This window comes from Calliphora vicina, chromosome 4 (assembly GCF_958450345.1).
Source record: "Calliphora vicina chromosome 4, idCalVici1.1, whole genome shotgun sequence".
Classification (NCBI taxonomy): Eukaryota; Metazoa; Arthropoda; class Insecta; order Diptera; family Calliphoridae; genus Calliphora; species Calliphora vicina.
This window is the reverse complement of record NC_088783.1, coordinates 78,876,108-78,899,778: the sequence shown is the minus strand read 5'-3', so window position 1 is coordinate 78,899,778 and position 23,671 is coordinate 78,876,108. Positions and strand designations below refer to the sequence as shown.

The following is a 23,671-nucleotide window of genomic DNA, read 5'->3' as shown; positions in this document are numbered from 1 at the left end:
TACGAATTTCGCTGTTCTCTTAATATCCTCCATAAGTTTTCGGTATTTTTGTTTTTTAATTTTAAGTTGCAGTTGTTGGCGAAACCCTAATCACAACTAATTGTTGATTTGTTTTGATGTCATGCCATTCATTTTTCATTTGTTGTTGTTGTCATTCCTTTGCGTTGTTCTTTTTTTTGGTGATTTTTCGGGATGATGATCATTTAAAGCTCATAAAATTTAATATTTTAACATGATTCGTGGATCATTTCTGCTAATGATAATGTTTTCACAAATGGATTTGCTGTTGATCCTCTGTATGGAGTCATACAAAAACAATGATAATACATACATATAAAGCTGTCACTGTGAAATTATCATTTATTTTAAAAATCATCTTATTTTTTTTAGTTAAAACTACAGCAGATTGTTGACCTTTCAGGTCCTTCAACTGAAATTTGGAAGAAAAAATATAATGTTTGGGTTATAACTGGTTTTTTTGTTGAATATTATGTTTGAGAACTATTTTTAGAACAATTTACATAGTTAGGTTAGGTAATCAGGCAGCCGTCCAAAACCTTTGTCTCGTATAGCTAACTTGGGTCCATTGATCGTTTCCTTTTTGGTATCTAAAAAGAAGAAAATAGAAACAAAAAGAAAAGGGAAAGAGAAGTAAAAGAAGAGTGAAATCTATAGATTAAGTAAGAGTGAAGTTGGCAAGAGAAAAATATAGGTAGAAATTGGAGTTGTAGGATGAGATAAGAATTTAAGTATTCAACTAACGCAGAACATCATGGGTTAGTTGAGCAGCAATTTGCATGTTTATCAATTTATCAGTCTTATCAACCACCTGCTTTCCCTAATAAAGGCTGTGCTTTCAGCATGGGTACCGAAAGTGCAATGCCCGGTGATCATCGCCACCATATTGCTAAGACGTATTCGTTGTAAGCAAAGTAGATACGACGTGCGTTTACAGTCCAACGCTGACCATATCATCCTCGTAATAGCACAGGTGGATTCATTACCCCATCTTGTTTGGGCAAGTTCGTAATAAGCATTATTTATCTGTAGCTTGGAAGTCTACAACGGAATACCACAAAGGAGGTCTATTTCATATTCGCCATCGAGGCTATAGAAATATACTGCCTTCTTTATCCCTATGTCCACGTACCCAAGTGAGTACATCTGTTGAATGTCCCGCCATTTCATTTCAAAATGCCCGGCGTTTCTGGACTATATTCGATGTTGTATAAACACCTATCGGGTATCTGATTGCGGCTTTACACTCAGTATATATACGAATATCTCTACCAGATATCCTCTAATATCTGAGCCAGTTGGCCGCTCTCCTGATACCTCTGCCTGAAGGATACTGCATCCATTTGGGAATCTAAAGCACATTCTTTTCCCAAATTCAGGAATGTATACACCTTCGCCCACTCTATCCCCCTTTTTGTATAGATACAAAAATAACTGTCCCTTCACTACTTTGGTAAAAAGTAACTGCCATAGATGAGTGTGACAAGAGAGAAATTTTTTAATTGTAATTTCTCTCACCTTCCGTTTTATGTGTTTATTCTATGGTAACTGCCCTTTCAACGATTCATATTTAAGAACTCTTCTTATTATGTTCTGCAAGAAATGTTCAACATCCGAAATAACCAAAAAATTTTCAATGTTTTAAAGATAAATTTGCATTCGACTGAAGCAAAGCTTACATGCTTTAGGTTACGTTGTGATGCCGTAAGCTAAAATTACATAATATTTCCAAGTTCAGGACTTACCATCTATCTTATGCAACCAACAATTAAAATTAATAAAGGATCATTAATGAGGATCATTCCTAAATCATGGGAATGATCAATCTTAAGTCGCCAAAGTCTAGGCAGTAACAGAAAAGTGTAACCTACGAGCGTATGTATCAAGAGGTCAATGGCGTGATAACCCATGTGTCAACTGTACTCAATGCTGCCGGCTGCCCTTATAACCTGACCTAATCTAATGGCTATAAGAACAGTCGAACATGTTAAGTATCAAGATATATCAGGCTGAGATATCCTAATCTTTAGTGATAGTAAAGAGACCATTAGATCCCTAGATACATTGACAAATTGAACATTGTTTAAGAAAACCGGAGTCCCATGAATTCCATGAATTGATCCCTTTGTGATACCTTAAATTATGATGTTCAGCTCCTCAAAAGTTCCTTCACCCGACGTACAAACAAACGAATCCATCTTCCCAATATCCACCCTCAATACATCAGCAAAACCGTGCATGAAAGGACTACCTATTGTCGTAGTCCGGACTATTGTCGTAGTCCGATTCCTCCTCGTCTTTGTCATGACAACTTCTTCAGACGTCATTATAAGGAGTCTTTTCTTATAATTACGATATCGAAATCATTTTTCGATACGATAGTTCATTCGATCGCGAGTGCGGTAATTCGGCCCCTGGTTTGAGCAAATACCACATCCGAATTATCTCAGTGATTTACAGCCGACGGTAAAAATTTGGATGACATTCGTATTCGGGTATTGCATATATCACAGCTATATCCAAATAATAGCTTACATTAATTTGAGCATGCCCATTTTTCCCGTGATTCCATGCTCAAGTCAGGTGGTAGCTAGTGGTCGTCCTTCGGTCTCTGTTACCATAATCTCCATGATACGTTCGATGCTACTTTGTCTAAACTAAAATAAATTGAGTGCTGATTCCAGATTAATCCATGGCCATGAGTAGAGTATTAATATTCAGAGCAGTTGCTGCAATTCTAAAATAATATTAGCTACTCCCAAATTATATTCTATTCTCCTGAAGGAGTTTTGCAACAAATGACAAGATAACAGAATTAAAATACAGGTATGCAACTTGATGGGCCATGTTATAGGCTTAGAAATGATACAATGATTAGTACGAGTACCACAGAAATGTGCTGATATTCTGCTGGTACAAAGGCATCTGACCCAGAAGATTTGTGTGGACGAAAGCTTCTGATTGCCCATCGTATTCGGTGCTGCGTAATCGGTTTATCGGTGAGATCGTGGACAGAAGTGTTCAGATTTTTCATTGGCTGCCCATTAATACTTTCAGCGTCTCCTGACTATTAGTGGTCTAAGATCCTTCCAATCTATTAATATAAAGTGGTATGATCTGATAAAAGATCATAGAATCTTGCAAAGCCTACACCATCAATAAAGATGAGGGCTATATTGATTTTGTCAGATTCTAAGACGATCTAGCTATGTTCGTCCGTTTGTTGAAAATACGACCCAAACAAAATGTTCCACAAATCGATGGTTTAATATAAAAAGGCCCTAACTAGTGTTTTTTTTGTAAGTCCAGATTTTCGTTTATTTCGATAAATCATAATTAGTCAAAAAATTCTCGACTTAAAAAAACACGAGTTAGGGCCTTTTTATATTAAGCCATCGAAATACTCTCTGAATATAAGGTTTGTTTGGTATCGAAAATGGGCAATATCGGTCCATGATTTCACGTAGCCCCCATACAGATTTTCGATTTTCGTTTATTTCGATTTAGTCATATTTAGTAAAAAATCTCGACTTAAAAAAAACATGAGTTAGGGCCTTTCTATATTAAGGTACCGTTATGAACTTTTTTATCTAAATACTCTAAATGAATTAGTTGCAATTAAATTTAGAAACCAAATCTTTACATACATATGTATTCATTATTGCAATTATTCTTTTATGAAATATAGTTTTACAAAATAAAAGTTTCCACATTTGCTCAAGTAGCTACCTCACCACCAGCCCCTAATGCCAAAGGCATTATACCAAAGAACAGGGCATAACCTGCCAAACTTGAATTCTCTCCTGTCCCACTCAGCACACTTTCCATCAGCACCGAACCATAGTAGGAAAAAAATGCCGATAAGGCCATAATGCCGGCCGGAAGATTATTTTCATTTACCGCAAAGAACAATAAAGACACAATATTCCCCAAAACAGTTAGATCCTTTAAAACTGCCACAGTTTCACCCTCATCCCCTTCAGAAGCAAAAAATTTAAAAGTTAAATCAAAGGCCAGTGGTATAATAAATAAACCATGACCCAAAGACAAAGCATTGCTCTGCTGAGAACTTCTATAGAAATCAATGTTGATCAAGGGGACTGTTATGATTTCCATGCAACTGGTTGTTAATTTTTTAGCACGATTCATACACTTTCCTTCGGAGCCTTCAGCTCCACAGGAACTATCCAAGAAACGGGTATAGATACCAGCACAACCATGACATAATCCTACAGCAGAGGCGGTGAACGCAAAGGGATGCTCTAAAGGATTAAGAGCAAACATGGCGTATCCAGAGGTACCAATTAGCAGGCCATTGAAAACGGTATCCAAAATAGTGTTCAGCATATTTGCAGTTGATTGAAGAGAAAACCCAGAATTTTGAATAATTTTGCCAAACAAATAAATATTGATTAATTTTTTATTGATTATTTTTAATTTTGACTTCAAACTTTTTCTTTTAATTTTAATAATTTTTTTGGAAATTTAACTCAATGACTATTTAGTTGACAATTTAAATTAATTCCAATTTACTTGTTATTTTAAGCCTTTGGTGCATTTGGCACTGTCACCGCTAATGTTGAGGTAAAATAGAATAAAACATAACTCATAACATAGTTGAGATCAACAACATAACCATGACATCTTCCTCCAATGACCATGCCCATATGTGCTGACAGATATGACAGCGCCACATAACCAAACATATAATTGTCTTCCATATAGGAGAGATGCAGCAAGGAAACAACATTTGCCAAATTGCTGACATGCTTTAGGGTTTGCGTAGCTGCATCATCGCTTTCTTCTCCAAATAGTTTGGCAATTAGGTCCAGTATCAAGGGTATAACGAACAAGGCATGAACAAATGCATATGGTTTGCCCATTATTTGAAATATCTCGATGTTTACCATTGCCAGCGGTACAAAATCTAGAAGATCATCGACCACACCCTTCACTATACCATCCGCCACTTCTTGACCACCCACCAAACCGAACACACCATAGATAATGGCAACGGCACAGGCTGTAAAGGCATAAGGATTGGTTTCCGGAGGCATATTGTAGGCAGCATAACTGGCCATTAGAGCCAGAGAATAAAAAGGCAATCTCTTTAAAAGCCAAATCATTTTGATAAATTAGTTAGAATATTTATTTCGCGACAAATTTCTTGGAATTTTTGTTTGATGTTTACTGAGAATTTTGTTTTGTTTCGTTTTGAAATATTTTTGAACTAGTTAAAAAAAACATTTTTAATTTATTTTTTATTATTTTGTCAAAATCCCAAACTCCAGTAGTTTAAAGTAATTTTACTATTGAGGGTTTACTTTTAATGGTATTTCCATATAAGATTAAGCAAATTGTTAGTAGTGTGACCAAATCTATCATATGGATGAACTGTAAGGGAGGGGATTAGAACTGAGTATCATAGGAATACACTGATTAAAGCTCAGAGATGTAACACTGCCGGCACCTTAAGAATCAGCTAACAGGGCCATGCATATCGTTCTACAACTACTATCCACTGAGGTCTATGTAGTTGGAATAGCAACAAGAATCTTACATAGACTGTATTAGTCAGCACTGATTAGATCAATAAAAAGGGCATACGAGGATCTATAAGGACATATATTTTCGTACATAAACTTTTGGGATTCAGAATAGGACGGTCTCTTAGAGGAAATCCCAGAAGATGTCTTGAAGAGTTCTACAGTAGGGCTGAATCAACATTTTTTGGAAATATGTAAATCTGGCATTTCTAAACGGCGGGTCCGATCGGGATAAAATTTGACGTGAGCATAGACAAGTTCAAGTTTAAGTTATTAAAGTAGGCCCTACAAATGCTCTAAGGGCGACGCTATGGGGGCTTAAAGTAGGGTACCTCCGATTTCAAAGATTTTTATATTTTTCGAAAGCGCTCGAAACAACATACTATCTCCTATAGGCATTTCAATACTGAAATTTTAAAATTTTGCCATAACTAGGTTCGCTTTTTTTGGACCCAACGACTCGATTTTTTTTTTGTTAGTTAATTTACAAATAATATACAAAAGATTTCAGAAAAATATTAATTATGGATCCAAAAATAAACTATTTTCATTTTAAAAATTCAAAAATAGTAGATTTTTGCTGTTTTTTTGGACGAAAAGGTGACTTAACTCTTTTTTATTAAAAAAAAAATTCTTTAAGTACATATAACTATTTTATGTGTTTCTCTAAGGTATCTTTACGAAGAACATTTAATATGTCGCCCGTAAGACCTTCGTAATTTGACCCTTTTTTTATATCAAAATTTCAAGTTTGTTCCACATGTTCTAAAATCCTAATGCTGGGATTAGAAAACCGAAAGCAGCTTTGGAAACCTTGGTGTGTTCCCTTTATATCCCCAAAGTATTTTCCCAGCCTCGAAGGAAATTGAAAAAATAAAATGTTTGGGATTTTCTCCAATTTTTAGATATTTGCGGGATTCGTTTTGACCTTTCGACAATTTTTTTTATAAGGACAATTTGATCCACATTTATTCCTAACTTATTTTTTTTTGTTTAGATAAGTTAATATTTGGTCTTAAAAAAAATTCAAGTCAATATCTTAATTAGATTCAAAAATATTGCACTTGCTATTTTCAAAACATTTTGATTCTGCCCCTCTGTGAGTTCGAGAGACTGCACGATCGTTATACAGTACTAACGGATATAAGACGGCGCTGGGTTTCGATTCTGCTGTCTACTTCCAGTAAATGTAGTGTTTTTCAAGCAGAACTTAAGGCGGATTTGAAGACTTTAGATCTTGTAGTCGGAAATAAGGTGACTTTATATTTAAAAGCTATGGAATATCAAATTTTAGTTGGTACATGACTGAAAGAGATGCCTGAGTTGAGGGATCACTACGAAGTAGGACGGTATTGAGTACCAGGCCATGTAATATAGAGGACAATGAAATAGAGGATGAGCCACTCACTCAGCCAAAGCGAAGCCAGAATGGACAGAGATGACTGTAGAGTATCAAGAGCTTTGTGGCACAAATGGTTCTAATACGAGTATCATTCTATTCGAAATGAACATTCTCGAAAGCATGTCTGACAGAATTATTGAAGATTTGGATCCCGAAGATATCTGGGGTCTTCAGAAAATTGCTTTCAACAGACAGACAGACAGACAGACAGACGGACATGGCTTAATCGACTCCGCTATCTATAAGGATCCAGAATATATATACTTTATAGGGTCGGAAATGAAAAATGTAGAAATTACAAACGGAATGACAAACCCTTCTCACGAAGGTGAAGGGTATAAAAATTATCGGGTATAGTCTGCATTTATTAGTATTATTGCATCGTTATGACAAAATTGTTAGTGCTTTTGCTCAGACAACTTTGTCTTGATAACAAACGTCATTAACTGTTATGATAAATATTTGTCAAGTATAGACAGGGGCTAATGGACGGGTTCATTTGTCATTCTATTCTAAATGAACATTTGTCTTTCTATTCTAAATGGACTGGCTCATTTGTCTCGCTATTCTAAATGAACCAGTTGATTTGTCATTATATTCTAAATGAAAGAGTTCATTTGTTATTCTATTCCAATAGAACGGGTTCATTTGTCATTCTATTCTAAATGAACGGGTTCATTTATTATTCTATTCCAAAATAACGAGTTCATTTGTCATTCCATTCTGAATGAACGAGTTCATTTGTCATTCTATTATAAAAGAACGGGTTCATTTGTCATTCTATTCAAAATTAACTGGTTCACTTGTCATTCTAGTCTATATGAACGAATTTAAAAAAGTTGTTTCAGTTTCGTACTTTTCTAAATGTTTATTTAGAACAGATTTAAAGCATATTTTACCTCATACTGTTAACATTCACAGATGTTGTAAATAAAACTCCAAAATTTCAAATAAAATCCGTCTTCCTCTACAAGTTACCACATCTGCATTTAGCAATATTTGTATTTATTTAATAGATTTATGTATATAAAAAATAAATTTAATATTTTTATTGATAATCCATTGTGGGATTATAAAACCATTCCAAACGACTCAAAAAATCATCATCGTAAATACCAATTAGTGCAAAAACATACAACAAAATGTAACCAATTAATTTTACATACTTTGCCACATATAAATAAGAGGAGGCTTCGGAAAATATTCCAGCACTAACAATCACTGTGGCCAGCCAAACGCACATAAACCAAATATTCAATTCACGCTTCGCCAGAGAACCAATCGATATGGAATGAATGATTATATTGAATTTTTTCAAGCTTAACAACACATTCTCGTCAACGATATGGGTGTGGCCGTCAGCGAACAGACGCGATAAAATGTCCAAGCCAAAAGGGATACAAAATACAAAACTCAGAAGAGGATATTGTGATGATAGACGATGTAGTTCCATATTGATAAATCCGAGGGGAACATAATCGTGGATAGATTCGATAACGGAGAGTATAATATTGGTTTGCAGAACTTCTGGGTTTTCTTGCGAATTGTTAGGATTGTTTTCGGGATTTTGTGATATCATAAGTTGTAACAGAGCGTAAGTGCAGCCAATACCGAAGGCAAAAAATCCATAAATACACTGATCAACGGGTGTAAAGTAGGTGGCAAGACATGTTGCACAAAGCTGTATGATTTGTAAAAGTTTGATAAGAATAATCTGAGAAGAAATTTGTATCTGTATCTTCATGTTGTTGAATTCGTGTTTCTTCTCTTGTTTTGAAATTATTCCATTCTCCTTCCAGAAGTTGTTGAATTATTTATTGGAATTTTCTTTAGTTTTTAATTCAATTTCAGGCAGAGTTGATTTTATTTGCAGGGTTCAGATTCAAGTTTTTCTTAAAACTGAATCGGTATTCAGCATATTCGTAAAATGGCTTAATATTAAATGAGAATATCAACGCAAAAGCGGTGTAACCCCAAACTATTTACTTAGGGCTCTGTGCAAAAACGTTTTTTTCAGCTCCACTTTATGTAGTTGGTAATGCAAGGAATGTATGTAACACCAGAACATCAACCAACAAAAATTATGGGTTACACCACTTTTGCACTGATGGTCTCAAATAAACTTAGTCGATACAAACAGTTGATATAGACAAGGAACTTCTTGACATTTTACTGAACTAATGGAAGCGGCCTGAATATGGTTTTTTCTCATATTCTGACATTGGAAAAGGCCTAAGGCTTTTTCGTATTTACCTTATTATCTTCAACATCTTTTCTGTTAATTAATTTATAATTATATTATGTATTTAAAAAATGTCTACAATATTTGTCCCTCCTTTAGTTTACCTAGTATGGTTATTACTACAACTATGTATGTATTTATTAATAACATATTGTCACGTGTAATGTTTAATTTAATAAGCGACAGGTATTTTCTTACTTAGTATTTATTTTAACCAACATTTTCGTTACGACATCGTTCAACAAGAAACCAAAGAAGAAACAAAATTATTACTAAAATAACATAAAGTGAAAAAAAAAACTAAAATCAAACCTAACTAGCCATATCACTCACCTAACACAAAACAATTTTACTTAATAAACTATAAATTGGTACCAAGAAAACGAATGAACGAACATTTGAAATACGAAAAATGTTTCACAGCAACTTCTATTAGTGACAACTTGTAAATGTCATAATAACTGTCAAAACTATACAAAAAAGAAAAGATACACATTTTTACGCACTCACATATGAGTGTATGTATTATATACACTCAAAAATGTTGATGTCAAATATAAATCAAATTCGATACAAACTAAACAAGACATAATAAACTATACCTACTATGATTTAAAAGATATTGGCATATACTACATACACATAGTTAGATGGACGGACGGAAAGACAGACATGTTAAGTGACTTAATTATAGACAATCATGGTTAAGTAAAGAGCATATACTTTCATATTATTAATATATTTTCAAATATAGATTTTCCATTCAATCCAAATATCGAGAAAGTAGAGCTTAACTGTATGTGAGCACATTTTTATGTTTTAATCGGTACCATTTATTTTTTATATGATCTAAACTTCTCTTGACGCCAAAACTGCATTTTAATACCGAGGAAATTTAAATTTTACTATCGATTTTTAAATGAAATTCTCAGTGTGAAGCCAAACTGCTTTCCAGAAATCTACGATATACTTTTACACTCCTCTCGTCCTAACTTTACTGTATATATCTTTTATTAAGGTACAAAGAGCTACGTTGAGTCAACCTTATTTGTTAAAAATCGAGTGCACAGATTATTGCAGATATGCAACAAATGACAGCTGTCAAATAATTAATATCGACAACCACTTTTTAATTGTTGTGGTTTGCAGAGCGAGAGAAAAAATTAAATTTTCAATAGGAAACATGTCCCTCTTTCCAAACTAAAACTATCTTGACGTTTTCTCTTCTTTCTTTTCTATTGTCATATTACTGAAACCAGTCGATTCATATCTGTATAATTTGTGATCGAGTAATTCTATTGCAACAAAAACAAATAGGCAGACTTTGACAGCCCAGCCAACATAGACAAAATTAATGAGATTTTTGTAAAAGTTGTACTTGTTGTAGAATCCCTCTCACTTTATAATTAATTCGCCTTGGGAAGTTTCTTGGTTAAAACATATCGTCACCTAAAATGCAAAAGTGTCTATGAACACTTATTTCAATTTTATAGGAGAGACAAAAAACATAATAAAATTTAAAGTGCTGGGGTTACAAACATGATTTTTTTCTTCAATAATGTCGTAATTTTTAAAAATAGAAAGCTAAAAATTTTGTGAAAACGTGTGCCTTGATGCGCTGTTCAAATATCCATTAAAAACTCTATTTTTAATTTTTTGCTTGTTACGGCCTTTTGCATTTCAGAAAACGATATAAATTTCCATTAAAAAAAATCAAATATTTGTCACCCCATCTAAAACTTTTTGGACACAATTTTAAAACAAAGACTGAATTATACAAATGGCAAACTGGTTTTATTGTGTGGAAGCTCCTACTGATTAGTGACACACTTGAATCCTTCATCTTCGGTCCTATTTTGTGAACAGAAGGTTAGGAATATTGATATTAGTAGCATTCGCTTCGATCATAATGAGTCCTTAACCAACAAATTATCGGACAGATTCGTCAGGTCATGGAAAAAGAAATCACCCATTGTCTTGAATTTCAATTGACAGCAAAGATTTTGTAACCCGAATAAGCTGCTAGAAAGTTCGTTAGAGCAATCGAACTACAACAAGTATATGCAGGCCATTCTAGAACAACAAAATAATACAAATAAAATAAATTCTTTATCTATTAACTGTGGACTAGGTATCCTAGTTTCCAGGACTTTTTCCGTTCCCGGGAAATATTAAAAAATTCTGTTTATTCCCGGGAATTGATGGTGGGTAGACAAGATTCGGCACAGCCGTTATTATTTCCTCTAAATATTAATATCCTTTGAAGTTTTAATGTCTAGAATGTCAATAGTCAATATAAAAAAAGTGTTCCCGGGAATTCCATAGATTAGGAACCCTACATGGACCATCCCCTTTGTGGTTGGTCCTAGATACTCATGTGCAAAGATTGTGCACAGCTTTATAAAGCCATGTTTAGTCATATAGCTTCACCTGTTATACGCTTACCCCAATGAAAAATCTGTAAAATTCCATTTCTAAGAGCGAAGCTCGCCTACTTGCCAGTATATAAATGACATGATAGCCTGATACACATCGGTGACCAGGTATCCAGTAGAGTCCATTTCTGGGCTCTCATATATTCGAATCTAAACTCCGTATATCCCATAAAAAACTGAACCAACTCACGGCGCAAAATCTCAGTATATAAAACACTGCATTGGTCTAGAAGTCTGAAAGACACATTAACCATGTGGAATATTAAAACCCCACCCATACCCTCCTTCGTCTTTTAAGACCTCAAATTAACTCTCCTGAATGGTTTGTTTTGTCCATTTGCGATCAGCACAGAGAAGTCTTTGTCGATAAAAGTTTTGGGAGTGCAATAATCCATATTGTCTGCGATTTCTCCCAGACTGTCAAGCATAGTCGCATATGGCATAATTGAGAGCAATTTCCTTGTCCTTTGATCATAAAAAATATAAGTTTATAGTGCAATCTTAAGTGCCAAAGTCCTTAAGACTCTCTAAAACGATTTACAGAGGGTGGCTTCCAGAAGAGCACTGATCCAAAGGAGTGCAATTTACATAAGTATGGAATAAACCACCATAAGGCCTTTTTACTTGGACAAATGGTCAGATGCATGTTCCACTTCATACAAGCCAGGCAGTGAAAATATAAGAACCTTGTATCATCTCCGTTTGCTAAGGTTTTTACTGTTTCCGCAGCAGATAATCATTAGTTTTGGATTTTGAAAGAAAGGAAGAATGTTTAAAATTATTTACTAAACTGCTGAACTGCATTCAACTGTTTACGCATAGCGAGCCAACTGTGCATTGGTATCATTATCCAAAAAATAACTTTAAATCTGTATTCTGGAGCATAAATGCACCCGGGCGTGTTAAACACATGCCGCTCTTATTATCTTTAACAACTTCCACTGTTTCCACAGCCATGATATAAATATCCTAGTTATTATACACATCGATATTTTCTATTGCGTTGAAAACTATTCTAGTGATTTTTGATATATCTCCTTTAGGTGATCTATTCTCATCTGTCGCAGATCAATTATATTTAAAGTTCTTTTTCTCCCGCGTCTCTGCTTCGAAATATTGGACGCAAACTGTGACTATTTGTATCTTAATATTTTCGAGCACCTTCATACTTTTAGATGAATTGTTCCCTTCTGTTTTAGAGGGATTATGTTTCTCCTTCTTTGGAATTACTAGTACACAGAGAAAATAGATACTTGATAGCAACCGAATTTGTTGTCAATCGAATGATTCGGTTGCAGACATAGAATTTTTCGGTTCTATCAACAGAAAGGCAGTTGACAAAGAAGAATTTCGGTTAAAGCAACCAAGCTTTTGTTACCTCTTTTAAAATTTTGTAGCCACAAACGGTTGAATCATTCGGTTGGCAACAAATTCGGTTGCTATCACGAATCTGTTTTCTCTGTATATATTCATTTATCCAAGGTACTCGTATACCACAGATTCATACTTAATGCTGCCTTCCGCATCAAGTTCGATAAAGACTCCATTTGCAGCCATCTCGCTTACATCGTGAAGAATTAAGTTCTTCTTTGAGTAGATCAATTTGAAAAAAAAAACACTTTAAAATTTCTGTAAATTCTAGCATAAGCAGTGCGCGACTATAGCTCTTAACCATGAGATCAAACAAAATCTCCACTTCATTCGCATTATAAGGCAGAACGCAATTTTCCATGAATCTGGTGCATAAGTTAGACTAAATCTGACCGATGTCATGGGTTATGTTGGCTTTGAGGGCTGCTGTGGTTTGTGGATTATTCGCATAGAGCTGCAACTTAAGAAAACTCCACAAGGAAAAGTCTAACACGAGTCGTCCTGTTGAAACCACATGTCGTTGGTGTCGATATCATCCAATTCATGCCAAAAGAAGGTTAATCATCGACCAATATCGATCGACGTGGATGGTGATGGCCTGATCATCGTTCTCTTTCACAGAAATAATGATCAATGACGCTACAGCGCAAAATCCACGCCAAACAGTAATATTTTCAGGTTGCATTGGACGCTTTAGGATCTTATGTGGATTAGTATCGTCCCAAATTCGACATTTTTGTTTGTTGACGTACATATTCATCCAGAAATAGGCCTCACCGTTAAATGAGCGAAGCGCGCGGAACTTTGCCGGAACAGAACTCCCATTTTGATAAAACAATTTCATCATTTGCACGCTATATCCATTCATAGTAATTCGGAAAAAAAAAGTAATAGAGCTATATTCAGCTGTGCCGAATCTTATATACCCTTCACCAAATTATACTTCAAAATACAAATTTTAAATATTTTTAGGTAAACAAAATTAATTTTTTTTCTAAAGTTGTTTTTTTAATTTTTTTTTCAAATTGTTATTTTAAATTTTTTTTCTTTAAATTTTAAAATTTTTTTTTTTTTAATTTTCTTTTGGTGAAAAAAAATTCGGGTTAAAAAATATTTTTTCAGATTTTGACCCACTGTAGGTCCAACTTACTATGGTCTTATATACTTCGTTGCAAAGGCCTTTGAAATATCTATCATTAGATATCCATATTGTCTACATTAATGACTTAATAATCCAGATATAGGTGAAAAATAGGCAAAAAATCGAGGTTGTCCTAGTTTTTCCTCATATCTCAGCCATTTGTGGACCGATTTTGCTGATTTTAAATAGGAAACTTCTCGAAAGCATGTCTGACAAAATTATTGAAGATTTGGATCCCGAAGATATCTGGGGTCTTCAGAAAATCGACTATCTATAAGGATCCAGAATATATATACTTTATAGGGTTGGAAAATTATATAGTGGAAATTACAAACGGAATGAAAAACTTATATATACTCTTCTCACGAAGGTGAAGGGTATAAAAACTGCATAAATGACGGTCAATTCGACAGATGTAGCTTCAACAATATGGCCGCTATCAACTACCAAAGTTCGGAAGTCCCTATTGGAATACCTTTGATATGAAATGTCTATTAGTGAACTATGGCGGAAAAACTCTTATTGAGGATATATAGGGTTTTGTGAATCCTTATATTTGGTTCTTCAAGACAGATCATCACTATTTTTCAATTCAAGGTTAAAACCAAAATCTGTAAAATTCTTCACGCCATTCATATAACCAACAAGCAAACTTCAAAATCAAGTTGCTAAATTTTATTTAAATAATTGAAAATCTTATTTAACGAGAGCTTAATATTTAAAGTAATCGGTTCCGTATTGACTCCATATTTGTTGTTATGTGCTGTGTGTTTGCCCCTGGCTGTAGTTTAAAGTAAACGTATGGTGTTTGTGTTAAATAAACTAAATGACTATATAGGCCTCCACATTTATAAATAAATACTTGTCGTCTTGTATACTTAATTGTCCAAATAGATTTTGTAAATAAATTATAAGAAAATTAATTGAATACTCAAACGAAATAACCCAAAAAAATAAAAAACTTAAACTTTAATTAAGAAATTTATATACAAAAATACATACATTTTTTTTCGTTCGATTAACTATTAAATATGGAAAATTATGCTAAAATAAATAAGTGTACGCATTTTTTTTAGGTTTGTTCGATCGTCTCATTTTGAAAATTTTGACTGAGTTTTAATTGAGCAGAGCGAGCGCTGCGTTGATTTGAAGGGTTTTTTTTATTTATTTTTAGCTGTAGCTTGTCTTGTTTGAATTAGACACAAAACCTGGTTGAAATATTTAATTTGATTGATTCCATCATGATGATGGTGGTTTAGTGTTTGGGTATTGATTGATAAATTATTTATAATGTGCGTGATGTTTAATGTAATTTTGTGAAAAAAAAATTTCGATTTCATTGGAGGAATATACAATTAACCCATTTTTGATAGAGGCAATTTAGATTTTTCAGAACTCTTATGAATGTTAGGAAAATTAGAATAAAAGAGTAATAAGGAAATCTTATTTTTTTCGGGAATAGGAATTTTTGAATTCAAATTATGTTGCAAATACTATAATGTATAATTAAGCTGGCTAATAGGGCTTAATTTTTTGTTTTAGATGTTTTTATGTTTTAAGTATTTGTATTTTTTTTTCAAATTTTTATTTCTCTCAATAATTGTCTATTCCTAACAGGTTGTTCTACATTTCGAATTTGTAATTTATTTTCATACTAATGATCCGTTTGAGCTCATTTTCTATTCTAAGTAACAAATGAATTAATTTTCAATTCATTCATATTCAAATTATTAATATTAAATTCGTTTTTTTTTCTTTTGTTAACAAATATTAAATATGTTTTACATGAACAACATATTTTTTTTTTTTTAAAAAAAGAAGAAATATATGCCTAAAAACGTGCCCTGTATATTAATTAAATAACCGACTCATAAATTACTCTAACTGGTGGCTGGCTGGTCATTTGAATGACCAAAAAACCAAAAAGAAAAATTTTAAAACTTCCTGTGTTCCAATACAACCTTTAAAAACGTGTTAGAAATTTCAAATTACACACTTAACATTAAACAAAATTTAAATAATTAACTAAATACCAAACAAATTGTACTAAATATTTGTCTTACTAAAATGGCCAAGAAACCTTAACTTGAAATAAATTTTTAGATAGAACAACTTTTAGCTAAATCCACAACACCCATAGTGGTGGGTGGCACCAACTATTATATAGAATCTTTGCTGTGGGACATATTGGTAAGTCCCACAGAGTCTTCAAGTATTGAAGACTTGTGTAGCTTGCCACCAGCAACTTCTGTGGCAACAGACGCCGATATCACAAGTGACGATCATGATGACATTGTTGCCACAGTGTCTGGGAATGTGGAAAATGTATGTATACCTTTTTAAATTTTAGTTAAAACTCTTTTTTTTCATTTAGTTTTTATGGCCTTACAAAAACAGTAAAAGTATTCTTTTCTTTTGTCATGTTTTTGTTTAACAAATATTTCTTATTATATCTTTTAGTCGTCATTTATACCTGCTGCAACAATGTTAACAATGTCTTCGGAATTGTTGCATAACCATTTAAGGAATATTGATCCAGAAACAGCAAATCGTATACATCCAAATAATAAACGTAAAATAATGAGGTGAGTACAAGCTTTTTTTCCTAGTACTCTTTATACATTTTTTCATTTCAAAATTCTATAAATGTCTTTAAGTAAATCTGAAAAAACTCTTAGTTGTTTGCTGTATTTATTGTAGGCATTGCATTCCCTGGAGATTGTGCTTTTTACACCTGGAAAATTTTAAACAAATATTTGCCACCGTCATAATGTTATTGTAAATAGTTCGAATTTAGCTTATTGGCATATTTGTGTAATTGTCTGTTACGTTGCTTTATAATTTTTGTTTATTGGTGGCATCAGTGTTCCACAATGATTTTTGATAGAGTAACTTAATAAGAAGCGATACAAATTTCGTCAAGTAACTGGTTCTAGCATCTAGTTAGCAATTTTATGTGACTGCTTAGACCACATACAGATCCATTTAGTGGCCGCGACTTTCTCATACATTTCCTAATTGAATCCCAACTAAACGAAATCATCATAAGAGTACTAGATTGCTTAAATCGAGAGCTACTTGATATTCCATACATTTTACCTGATTTGAAGCAAATTATGTCGAAAATTGCCAATGCAACACTAAATTTTATATTCGCTATTAGCCTTTTTTGGATAAAAAATATTTTTTTTCAACATAGTTTCCTTTGAGCTTTATACCAACGTTTCTCCAATTATTTTATCACTTCCAAATAATAAGATTTGCCGAGGTTATCAAAATAGTTATTTTTTGTAAGATGATTTCATCGTTGGAATCAAATCTCTTTCCGCCGACACATTTCTTCAGGTTTGGAAACAATAAATAGTCACTGCTGGCTATATCGGGAGAGTAGTGCGGAACATTTCGTAGCCTAACTCATGAATTTTTGCCATGGAAACTCAACATGTCTACCCGATTGTGAGCCTGGCTGGCTGGTTGGCTGGCTGTCCATGTAAACCTTGTGCGGAGAGTACAGGTCGCAATTTTGAAGATATTTCGATAAAATTTGGTACATATAATTTTTTCGGCCCAAGGACGAAGCCTATTGAAACTGACTGAAATATGTCCATTATTTCACCTAGCCCCCATACAAATGTCCTCTCGAAATTGGACTTTATCGGTAATAAATGTTTAATTTATGTATTTTATGTATCTCCACAAATTCGGCTCCAAATAAGTTTTATACACACAAAATTCATGCCACCAAATTTTGTTACGATCGGTCCATAATTAGTCATAGCTCTCATATATACCCTCTTCCGAAAATCACTTTAACGTGCATAAATCGCTTAAAAATGTTGGTATACACACAAACTTCAACATAGTTAACTTTAATATACCTAATTTCATGATGATCGGTCCATAATTGGTCATAGCTCCCATATAATGTCCTTTTCCGAAAATCACTCAAAAATATAAATTATCGAAATTTTAAAAGAAAAATACTTTTACTCATTTACTTCGTGTAGGGTATTATATGGTCGGGCTTGACCGACCATACTTTCTTACTTGTTTTCAATTGTTTCGGGTGTAAACATTTCAACTTGGCTTCCAGAACTGAATTGCTCATATTTTGAGGACAAGAACGAAGCATATTCCAGAGAGCGTTCTGCATCGATCGAAATAAATGGCACTCGGACGTGGCAATGTCTGGAAGTGGGCGAGGAAAAAATTCCCAACCACTTCTTTCTAAATAGTTTTTAAGAGGTATTGAGACATATGGCCATGCGTTCTCCAGATTGAATATTATGATTTCATGTCTGGTCACATATTCTGGTTGTTTTTAGGCAAATTCTCGCTTCAAACGAATAAGTTGCGTTTGGTGCAGGTTCCCTGTGATACTCTGACCAGATTTCAGTAGGTCATAATAAATAAGACCCTTTAGGTCCCATCAAATGCAGACCTTAGCGATATGGTTATTTGGTTTTGGTGACGATTCGGCTGGTTGGCCGGGCTTCACATATGATCCCTTGTCTTAGGGTTATTGTAAGTTTTCATTGCAATTAATGATTCGGTGCAAAAATGATTTTCTTTTATAGCGTTCAAACTGCATTTCTGACATGTAAAATCGTTTTTCAAGGCCTCTCGGCATCAATTCGTATCAATTCCTGAGTAGCTCCCAATGATTTTGCAAGCTCTTGTTGAGTTTGACAATCTTCAATGCCTCCAATTCTTGGTCTTCAAATTTTTATGGCTATGTTTGGCTTCCGTGTCAAAATCACCACTTCTGAACCGCACAAGCCCTCTCTCGTACATTGAAACCGATGGAACTCATTCACCATAAGCTTTGGAGAGCAATCGGTGTGCTTCAGCGGCACTTTTTTTTCAAATTAAAGAAAAACTTCCAGCATATGACGCTTTGTTGGTACAAAATTCGATATTTTCGAAGCCAAAAACAACTTTGTTTTCGTACCAAACTTTAACAAACGCTTAGGAAATGTCGACAAAGAGAGCTTAACAATTTATTTTTCCTTCGAAAATTTTTCTTACAGCTATTCTATGTGTTTGGTCGATATTGCCGTATTTCCTTATCAATACAAATTGTTGATTCGGAATACATCAGTTTTCTTTTAGGTTAGATTAGCAGTGAAAGTAGCCAGCCAGTGATAGGTTCACTGGTTGTTATATCTGATAAGGATTATGTGTCGGTCCTCCAATCTTGATTTTCATCTGTCGAATACGTAAATTCGTCCAGAACTAACTACTACCCAAAGTCATAACTTAAAGCAGAGCAAAGGTCTGGTCCACCTCATGACAATTTCTTCAGAAATCATTAAAGGAATATTTAATCTCCTCATATGGGCATCAAAGTTACCAGAACCGATCTATTGAAAGCCAAACCGATCTCGAATGAGGGAAATCGTAGTCCTGCTGACGAAAATCGGACCATCAGTATCATTATTGTATGTTAGCATGATCCGGTACCCTGGCTCCAGGTTAGAATGTCTCGATATCTAGTGAAAGAAATTGATAAAAGAGAGAGAGATCAATATTTTCTGGAGTTCTGATATAATATTTTACTTTCGATTTAATCAGAGCAATTGCAAGGCAGTGTCTTCAAATTATTCTGTTCTTCATTCGAATTCTGCACCATTCATATTGACTGTATTTTTCGTGGTTTTAAAATTTGTGTGTCATTTTAACCCCCAGTGCCATTAAGGGTTAATTTTCATTTTTGTGCTGTTATTATAAATATTAGGCTTCATGTTATATTTTTCTTAAGTTTCGTCAAAATCGGTCAAAAACAATTAACATTTCGCTATCTTTAAATTAGAAATTCCAAATATTGAAAAATTTGACATTTGACCCTCACGATTTACGGTTTAACGTTTTCCATTTATCAGACTATATTTAAAATTACCTAGAATATAATATTCTGAACAGGTTTTATTTCAAATTCATAACAGTAAGGAAATTGAGCTCATTCGCCAAAATATGGCCAAAAAAATAGTTTTTCTCGAAAATTTCAAAATTTAAATCGCAGGTACGGAAAAACTCTAGAAGATATTTAAATTTTTTTTTAATATTTTTATTCCCTATTATATTTTTAATAAACAGCAATGAGATGATCAAAAAATTCTGAAATTTTTTTAAAAAAATTTTTAAAATGGAGATTTGAAAAAAAATATTTTTTTGGTCATACCTGCGAATAGGTTAACGGTATCCTACAAAGACAAAAACTCATATACAATTAAATATGGATATATTTTAAATAAAAATTAGCTTTTATTTTAATATTTCTCAAGATATGTTAATTTATATGTTCTAGTGGCCTGAGACGCGGTAATGGCCTGGGGAATTTTTAATAACTTTAACATTTTTTTTTTTACCAATTTCTGCTTATTATGTCTCATTAGACAATTACGTACACATTTCTATTCTTTTAAATTAAAAAGCAAAAGTAATTTTTTAATGGCAAAATTGTTACAAAAACTGAAAAAATTGCATTTTTTCCCCTTGTAAATGCATCTCAAAACTTCAGACGGCTTAACGCCAACCCATTTACCTAATATTTTTTCAGGATGATTTTTTTCCAATGTTCACCAAACTGGGGCCTCCCTAGTCCACATGCTTTGCCTCTGGAGTCATTAATATCTTAATAAACTTCTAGACGTGAAATGTGTTTCGGATATCAGCATCAGATCGATTTGCTGGTTGCTAAGGAATAAATCGAGTTTGTTTTCAGAAAAATATTTTCAAATAGTTCCGTGCTATAGCATATAATTATGAAATTTTAAGTATTTCCCCTGCATCATGCAGTTATTAGTCAGTTAATAACAAAAGTTTTTTTCGTAGATACAATCTATTTTTAGCCAGTGGGTTTTGTGCAGGATTTACATTCTCTAAAGCTTTACTAAGAAATCTTAGTCCTGAATTGAGACTTGTCTTTTGGTATCTCAAATTGTTTTATATGCAATCAGTCTTACTTAATTCTGACACATGTACCCAGATCTGCAGACTTTTTCTATTTTAAAAACTAACATTAAAAGCCTGCTTCAGTTTACTTACCTCAACATTGAAAAAAGCAGACAGGCATCTTTTAAACCACTTAATCAAAGGTAAATGGTCACTCACGATTGAATTACGTCTGGTTTCTGTAATAGACAGGGGGAGAAAAATACTTAAATATGTCAGGATGACATGATACAACTAGAAGAGCATAATTGCAATCAAACTTCCGTATCTTTCCGTTTTTTTTTTGTGTTTCTTCTTATATTTCCTGCTTTGTAACAATTCAGATAAGAACAATAAATTTTACAAATAAATTCAGTTTAGTTACAAACATTGAAGAAATTATAAGAAATATAAATTAATATTTTTTATACATATATTTTAATCAAAGGCAACAATAGGCAACATAAGTAGAATTTAAACTAAACTCAAAAGAGTGTTTGTTGGTTAGTTGGATCCACTTTATGCAATCAGACTCTGACAACCAAGTGGCAAGTTGGAATGGTATGAAATTGTTATAGAATGGCGTGTCAGAACTTTTTGCACGACTGATTATCACCATCACCATCGCCATCATCATCATCATCTTCACATTACATATTTTAAGATGTTTTTTGCTGCTTGCTGGCTGTTGTTGTTCTTGTTGTAGCTGTTATTTTTGTTGCTGGAACGAATAGACGACTCGACGTTGCAAATATAATTAATGTATGATCAGAAATTGTAGGGGATCACAGAATAAGGGGTCAGACAATTAAATCCAGCAAAAAAAAAATAATGTTAAAGTACTAGCAAAATATTAATAATTAACTAGAATCACCAGCCTCATCTAAACCACAAATAATATATTGTACAATATATATAAAATGAAAAGTTTTTTTCTTTTATTAATAAATATATACAACACGTACGAATACGAATAAATTGCAACAAACTTCTTGTATTGCTTAAAAAGTTGAGGTTTTAATATATATAAAAAAATGCAAACCTAAAACCATCACTATTAGTTAGCAAATGAATTGTATTTATACAATCAAAAAATAAAATGTTTTATATGAGTTTTAACAATTGTGGCGGTCCAAAACCAAAGTCCAGTTTACGAGTATTATTTAATAGAAAATATACCAGCAACGACTAAGAAAAGTCATCAGAGCAACAAAATAAATTGATGTTTTGATTCATCCAAGAACTTTCGTTGTTTCTTTTTAACGGTAATGAAATGTTCTAGAGAATGAAAATAATTTCAAGCTACTGATCTTCGCAATCCCATTAAATCATTTATTTTATTCTACTAATTTCTGCTGTATAAAATTAGGTTGAACAAAATATATACTTGTTTTATAATTCAACACAATATTTGTTTATTTCATAATTGGATAAGATTCTAATAGATCGGACATCTTTAACTTGTACTGCATAGGACCAGGTATGATTTGAATTCAATCGATTTGGAACCAATTTGTTTTGCACTTTGTAAACATATTTAGAGTTGACTTGATTAATAGTACAAATTAAAAAGTGAATGCCAATATGGTTTTCGTAGGAGATGCTCTACTTGAATTCCTATCAAGAAGATGGAGCAGTTCCATCTACCATTTTGAAGAAAGATTTTGGTTTGTTGTATTCTTGCGTCGATGGTGTTGAGAATAAATTTTCTCGACTTTCTCCAAGATCTTACTATACAATTCATGTATCTGATGAAGTAAGTTAAAGATTAATTTTTCTTAACGATTTTCTATGCTAAACTTTAAACGCATTTAATACTTATTCAGATGGCAGGATCACCACCGCCTTCGTATTCATTCTATTATAGACAAAGCTTGGGGCTATGAGGCGAAATGGGAATGACGTACTTTATCGTGATCTTTTGAATGGGGTGATTATACAATTTTATTATTCATAAGATCGTAGTGTTTTATATATATGTTTGAGTCATGTCATCAAAAGTTCTTGATCTTTTGAGCATGAGAATTCAGTATGATGTCATTTCTAGGGTCGAGGAAATAAGCATGATTGAAATCCAATTATGAATTCCAATTATGGTTAAAAATTGAACATTTATCAATGAATTTCTAAAAAATTTTATGAAATAAATATTTTAAATATACTTTAATCAAATTTTGGGAGTAGTAATACAATATCCAATATCTTAGTATCCACTCAAATGTCTCCACAAAAACGTTTTTTATTAAAAGAGGTCACATTTAATTTTGTGCGGATCGATCCTTAACTGACTATAGCTCCCATATAAGTCCCACTTCCCAAAATCACTTTAAAGACCATAAATATCTGAAAAATTTAGGTACCACCAGAAGTGATGATTTTGACATGGAAGACAAAGATCGCCCAGACCAAAAAAAACTTGAAGATCAAGAATTCGAGGCATTACTCCGTGCAGATTGGTGTCAAACTCAACTAATGCTTGCAAATTAATTGGAAATTACTCAAGCAGCAATTTAAAAAGGTTTCAGCAGAATTCATTTAAAAGCAGGAAATTGGATACCATACGAATATATTGGAACGCTATAA

At 33.2% G+C, this 23,671-nt stretch overlaps 3 protein-coding genes across 3 annotated transcripts in view; 1 reads left to right on the top strand and 2 right to left on the bottom strand.

Annotated features, from left to right (window-relative positions):
* Positions 1-23,671, top strand: part of LOC135957372 (tRNA dimethylallyltransferase) — a 274,347-nt gene that overhangs the window by 47,976 nt on the left and 202,700 nt on the right. Inside the window, exons 3-4 of the mRNA XM_065508107.1 lie at positions 16,259-16,480; positions 16,616-16,740. Coding sequence (XP_065364179.1) covers positions 16,259-16,480; positions 16,616-16,740 — 347 coding nt within the window. The remainder of the gene's footprint in view (positions 1-16,258; positions 16,481-16,615; positions 16,741-23,671) is intronic.
* LOC135958113 (uncharacterized) lies at positions 3,616-4,515 on the bottom strand. The gene has a single exon (XM_065508976.1). It carries the CDS (start codon positions 4,363-4,365, stop codon positions 3,736-3,738), a length of 630 nt encoding a protein of 209 aa, XP_065365048.1. The 5' UTR covers positions 4,366-4,515; the 3' UTR covers positions 3,616-3,735.
* Positions 4,422-5,302, bottom strand: LOC135958114 (uncharacterized). Its single transcript, XM_065508977.1, has one exon. The coding sequence runs from the start codon at positions 5,142-5,144 to the stop codon at positions 4,560-4,562; it is 585 nt and encodes a 194-aa protein (XP_065365049.1). The 5' UTR covers positions 5,145-5,302; the 3' UTR covers positions 4,422-4,559.

What these genes read in the sequence shown, in the direction of transcription:
- LOC135958113 (XM_065508976.1), bottom strand. Translation starts at nt 4,365, where the DNA reads ATGCTGAACACTATTTTGGATACCGTTTTCAATGGCCTGCTAATTGGT.
- LOC135958114 (XM_065508977.1), bottom strand. Translation starts at nt 5,144, where the DNA reads ATGATTTGGCTTTTAAAGAGATTGCCTTTTTATTCTCTGGCTCTAATG.